At 38.5% G+C, this 6,604-nt stretch overlaps 1 protein-coding gene across 1 annotated transcript; it reads left to right on the forward strand.

Annotated features, from left to right (window-relative positions):
• The first annotated feature begins 1,487 nt into the window (after positions 1 to 1,487).
• On the forward strand, positions 1,488 to 2,183 carry LOC133058550 (large ribosomal subunit protein uL6-like). Its single transcript, XM_061145265.1, has one exon. It carries the CDS (start codon positions 1,510 to 1,512, stop codon positions 2,086 to 2,088), a length of 579 nt encoding a protein of 192 aa, XP_061001248.1. The 5' UTR covers positions 1,488 to 1,509; the 3' UTR covers positions 2,089 to 2,183.
• The last annotated feature ends 4,421 nt before the right edge of the window (positions 2,184 to 6,604 follow it).

Below are 6,604 nucleotides of genomic sequence, written 5' to 3' on the forward strand. Positions count from 1 at the left end.
GGGAGGACTATTGGGACTAACAGGAGGGCTGTAAAGAGCCTGGACTCTTCCTGTGAGGAGTGTGTGCACACTGGCTTACATGGAAAAGGTGGATTGAAACCATGTAGCTGGCTAACTTGTTTCCCACGACTGCGTTAGTGCATGCCCCATCTGAGCCCCATCCTTAGCTGAGTGAATGCTGCAAGTCTACTCTATGTTACAGCTCCACATGGCGCTAGATCTAGGGCTGCTCCTTTCACCAGTGAGCAGATTTGGCTGTGGGACACAGTGATGACCTGGTCCTGAGTGGAGTCTGAAGGGGCAGTTGTGGCCATTGTTGGTGCTTACTCAAGCAGTGCTCAGAAGCAACCCGGAACTCTGGTGGTAGTCACTCTACCACTGCTCATGCCCCAGTATATGCCAAAAGTCCAGGCAGACTCTGCCTGCCCTGAGGTATGGTTCTACAACAGAGTGGGCATGGCAAAGTCTATGCAGAGTGATAGGCTGGGTAGAACAAAGGATATCTGAGCAGAGTGAGAGAAACAATTTCTGGCGCCTGCATAGGCAGTGCATTGGAGATAGCTTGGACCTGTATGGCCAACATGAGCTGAAAACTCTCACGGGGCCCCCCCTGGTTCAGTGCCCCCACACCCCCACTCTGGGGTGAGGGTATCAGAGATAGAAGAGAGGAAACTACACCCTTAATGAAAACAGAGGCAACTTGGGCATGACCTTCAGAGCTTTTGCTCTAGCAACCTGGGATTAGACACTGACAGGCAGTGAAGTCCAGACAGCAGAGGGGAAGTCCCGCCTCATACCCAGCTCCTACTCGAGCTCCTTCATCTCCAGTGTCACCTCCACTAAGGTGAGAGCTGTCAGCACACCCCGAGGAAAGATGCGACTTGCATATATGTCAAATCCAGCTGTGCTACCAAAGACGTTGAGCACAGGTAGTCTGTGTAGAAATGCCTCACACAAAATAACACCCCTTCAAGACTGCAATAGTTAACTGTTTCACCTAGATTCATAAAGGCAGAGAAAATCAAGTTAAATGAAAAGGCAGAGGAAATGATCTTAGTTGAAAGGGCAAGAGAAATCCCCTGAAGAAACAAACAATAAAACAGAAATAAGTAATTTACCAGGTAAAGAATTCAAGGCATTGGTAATAAGAATGTTAACTGAATTAGGAAAAATGAATAGATGAACACAGTGATAGTTTTAACAAGGAAATAGAAAATATAAAAAGATCCAACCAGAAGTGAAGAATTCATTAACCAAAGTAAACAATAAAGGAGTGAATAGCAAACTAAGTTATAGAATGCACAAGTGATCTGGAAAATAGAATAATGAAAATCATTGACTCAGAACAACAAAAAGAAAAACAAATTAACAGAAATGAAAACAGTTTAAGAGAGCCCTGGGATAATAGTAAGCAGACCAACATTCATATTATAGGAGTTCCAGAAGGAGACGAGATAGAGAAGGGGATAGAAAATGTATTTGAGGCTCTTTGCCGCATCTACTGCGAGAATGAAGACCATTCTCAGCAATCAGACTGTCGACATCCCAGAAAATGTCGACATTACCTTGAAGGGATGGACAGTTATTGTGAAGGGCCCCAGAGGCACCCTGCGGAGGGACTTCAATCACATCAATGTAGAACTCAGTCTCCTTGGAAAGAAAAAAAAGAGGCTCCGTGTTGACGAATGGTGGGGAAACAGAAAGGAACTGGCCACTGTTCGCACAATCTGTAGCCACGTACAGAACATGATCAAGGGTGTTACACTGGGCTTCCGTTACAAGATGAGGTCGGTGTATGCCCACTTCCCTATCAACGTTGTTATTCAGGAGAATGGTTCTCTTGTGGAAATCCGAAATTTTTTGGGTGAAAAATACATACGCAGGGTTCGAATGAGGCCAGGGGTTGCCTGTTCAATATCTCAAGCCCAGAAAGATGAGTTGATTCTTGAAGGAAATGACATTGAACTTGTGTCAAATTCAGCTGCTTTGATTCAGCAAGCCACCACAGTTAAAAACAAGGATATCAGAAAATTTTTGGGTGGTATCTATGTTTCTGAAAAAGGAACAGTTCAGCAGGCTGATGAATAAGATCTCAGTGATCCTGCTGCAGAAATAAGATAGCAGATGGTTCTGTGGACTCAGTTGTGATATTTTAAAGAGACAATAAAAACTCTTGATTTGGGAAAAAAAAAAAGAAAATGTATTTGAGGAAATTAATGAGGATTTCCCAAACCAGAAGAAGAAAACAGATATCCAGTCACAGGAATTATTTGGCATTTATTTAGCACTCAAGATCTCAAATAAAATGAACCCAATCAGACCCACACTAAGACATAACAAAATGGCAACAGTTAGATAAATAGATTCAAGGGATTAGATTTAATAGACAGAGTGCCTGAAGAACTGTGGATGGAGGTTCGTAACATTGTTAAGGAGGTGGTGATCAAAACCATCTCCTTGGTTTTAATTTTAAAAGTAGCAAGTACTACTTTTTCATTTTAAAAGCAGCAAAAGAAAAACAAAGAGTCATACACAGAAGAATCTCCCTAAGACCATCAACTGAACTTTCCACAGAAACTTTGCAGGCCAGAAGGAAGTGACATGATATATTCACAGTCCTGAAAGGGAAACATCTGCAGTTTAGGACACTCTACTCGGTGGGGTTATCATTTAGAATCAAAGGAGAGAAACAGAACTCAACAAGCAAAAGCTAAGAGTTCCTCAGTATTAAACCTACTCTAAAAGAAATGTTAAAGAGTCTTCCCTAAGTGGGAAAGAAATAAAAATCCGTAAGAAAGGGAAAATCACAATAGGATAGGCAAATACAGAGTAAGGACCAAAGATCAACCGTTTAATAAGCCAGTATGAAGATTAAAAGAAAAAAATTGTAAAAACATGTATAACTACATTAAAATATCAGCTAAATATGAAGATGTAAAACATGATATTGAAAGCACAAAATGAGAGGGAGGAGAGCAGTAAATGTAGATTTTTTAGAATATGCTTAACCTTAAATGACTATCAGTCGTTCAAATAAAATAGAGACCGAGAAAACCTCCCCCCAAACCAATTGAAAAGATCAATGAGACCAAGAGCTGTTTTTTTTTTTTTAATGACTATAAACAAAATTGATAAACCTCTAGCTAGGTTCACCAAAAAGAAAAGAGAAAGGATCCAAATAAGTAAGAAATGAAAGAGAAGAAATAACAACTGATGCTATAGTGATACAAAAATTTGTGACAATACTATGAACAGTTATATTCCAACAAATTGGACAACTTAGAAAAAATGGGCAAATTTCTAGAAAAATACACCCTACCAAGCCTGAACCAAGAAGAAACAGAAAATTTGAACAGAATGATCAGTAAAAGTAAAAATGAATTTGTAATAAGAAAACTCAGAAAAATATTCCAGGACTGGATGGATTCACAAGAGAATTCTACCAAATATATAAACAGTAACTAACAACTGTCTTTATCAAATTATTACTATTAGTCCTTATTGCAAAATTCAGACAAAAAAGTAGGGAAAACCACTAGACCATTCAGGTATGACCTAAATCAAATCCCTTATGATTACACAGTGGAAGTGACAAAAATGATTCAAGGGATTTGATTTGATAGACAGAGTGCCTGAAGAACTATGGATGGAGGTTCATAACATTGTTCAGGAGGCAGTGATAAAAACCATCTCCATGGGGGAAAAAATGCAAAAAGGCAAAATGGTTGTCTGAGGAGACCTTACAAATAGCTGAGAAAAGAAGAGAGGTGAAAGGCAAAGGCGAAAAGGAAAGATATAGCCATCTGAATGCAGAGTTATAGAGAATAGCAAGGAAAGATAAGAAAGCCCTTTTAAGTGAACAATGCAAAGAAATAGAGAAAAACAATGGAATGCGAAAGACTAGAGATCTCTTCGAGAAAAGTAGAAACACCAAGGGAACATTGCATGCAAAGATGGGCTCAATAAAGGACAGAAATGGTATGGACCTAACAGAAGCAGAAGATATTAAGAAGAAATGGCAAGAATACACAGAAGAACTATATAAAAAAGATCTTAATGACCTGCATAACCATGATGGTTAATCCTAGAACTAGACATCCTGGAGTGTGAAGTCAAGTGGGCCTTAGGAAGCATCACTATGAACAAAGCTAGTGGAGGTGATGGGATTCCTGCTGAGCTACTTGAAATCCTAAAAGATGATGCTGTTAAAGTGCTGCACTCAATATACCAGCAAATTTGGAAGGCCCACCAGTGGCAACAGGACTGCAAAATGTCAGTTTTCATTCCAATCCCAAAGAAGGGCAATGCCAATAAATGTTCAAAGTTCCACACAATTGCACTCATTTCATATGCTAGCAAGGTAATTCTCAGAATTCTTCAAGCTAAGCTTCAACAAGAACCAAGAACTTTCAGATGTACAAGTTGGATTTAGAAAAGGCAGAGGAACCAGAGATAAAATTGCCAACATCTGTTAGATCATAGAAAAAGATAATTTCAGAAAAAAAAAATCTACTTCTGCTTCATCGACTACACTAAAGTGACTGTGTGGATCACAACAAACTGCGGAAAATTCTTGAAGATGGGAATACCATACCGCCTTACCTGTCTCCTGAGAAATCTGTATGTGGGTCGAGAAGCAATACTTAGAATTAGACAGAGAACAGACTGGTTACAAATTGAGAAGGGAGTATGTCAAGGCTATATACTGTCACCTTGTTTATTTAGCTTATATGCAGAGTACATCATGTGAACTGCCAGGCTGGAAGAGTCACTAGAATCAAGTTTGCCAGAAGAAATATCAACAACCTTGGGTATGCAGATGATAGCACTCTAATGGCAGAAAGTGAAGAGGAATTAAAGAGTCTCTTGATGAGGGAGAAAGAGGAGAGTGGAAAAAGCTGACTTAAAGCTCAATATTAAAAAATCTAAGATTATGGCATCTGGTCCCATCACATTATGGCAAATAGATGTGGAAAAAGTGGAAGCAGTCACAGATTTTATTTTCTTGGGCTCCAAAATCACTGTGGACAGTAACTGCAGCCATGAAATTAAAAAACACTTGCTCCTTGGAAGGAAAGCTATGACAAACCTAGACAGAGTATTAAAAAGCAGAGACATCATTTTGCTGACAAAGATCCGTATAGTCAAAGCTATGGTTTTTCCAATAGTCATGTATGGATGTGGGAGTTGAACATAAAGAAGGATGGATGCTGAAGAACTGATGCATTCAAATGGTGGTGCTGGAGAAGACAGTTGAGAATCCCCTGAACTTGGAGGAGATAAAGCCAGAAAATCCTGAAGGAAATGAACCATGAATATTCATTGGAACTATTTATGCTAAAGCTGAAGCTCCAATACTTTGGTCATTTGATGAGAAGGGCTGACTCACTGGAAAAGACTTTGATGCTGGGAAGGATTGAAGATAAAAGGAGAAGAGTGAGGCAGAGGATGAGACAGTACGATAGCATCACGGACTCAATAGACATGAATCTGAGCAAACTCTGGGAGATGGTGAAGGATAATGAAACCTGGCGTGCTGCAGTCCAGGTGATTGCAAAGAGTTGGACATGAGTTAGTGACTGAATAACAGCAACAATAATGAGCGATCAGAAAGAGAAATTAAGAAAATCCTCATTTAAAATGTATCAGAAAGCATAAAATCCTTAGGAATAAACTTAACCAAGGAAGTAAGAGACCTATAATCTACAAAATGTAAAACACTGATAGAGGAAGTTGAAGATGATACTAATACATGAAAAGACATCTGTGTTCCTAATTGGGAAGAATTAATATTGTTAAGATGGTTGTAATATCTAAAGCAATCTGCAGATTTAGTACAATCCTTATGAAAATACCCAAAACATTTTTTTTCACAGAAATAGAACAGATTTATTTGGAAATCATAAAAGACCCCAAATAGCCAATGAAAACTTGAGAAAAGGCAGCAAAGCTGGAGGCATCATGTGCCCAAACTTCAGACCATAATAGAAAGCTACAATAATCAAAAGAGCATGGTACTGGCACAAAAACAGGCACATAGATCAATGGAACAGAATAGAGAGGCCTGAAACAAACCTGTACATTTATGGTCAATTAATTTATGACAAAGGAGACAAGAATACAGTAAAAACAGTCTCTTCAATAAGTGGTGCTTGGAAAACTGGACGGTTATATGTAAAAGGAGATTAGAATGTTTCCTTACATCATGTATAAAAACAAACTCAAAATGGTTTAAAGACCTAAGTATAATTCTCAAAATCATAAAATTTGTAGAAGACAACATAGGCAGAACACTCTGATATAAACTACAGTAATTTTTTTTTTTGGGGGGGGGTCATTTTCCCAAACAAAAGAAATAAAAGCACAAATAAACTTAAAGCTTTTTGCACAACAGAAGAAACCATTGATGAAACAAAGAATGAATGAAAATGATGTGACTCACAAGGGATTTATATTCAAAATATATAAAAGCTCATGAAACTCAGTATCAAAAACACAAACAGTCCAATTAAAAAGGAACAAAAGACCTGAATGGGTATTTTCCCAGAGAAGACATACAGATGATCAATAGAATAAAAAAATGCTTATAGCTAATTATTCAGTT

This window comes from Dama dama, chromosome 6, assembly GCF_033118175.1.
Source record: "Dama dama isolate Ldn47 chromosome 6, ASM3311817v1, whole genome shotgun sequence".
NCBI classification, from domain to species: Eukaryota; Metazoa; Chordata; class Mammalia; order Artiodactyla; family Cervidae; genus Dama; species Dama dama.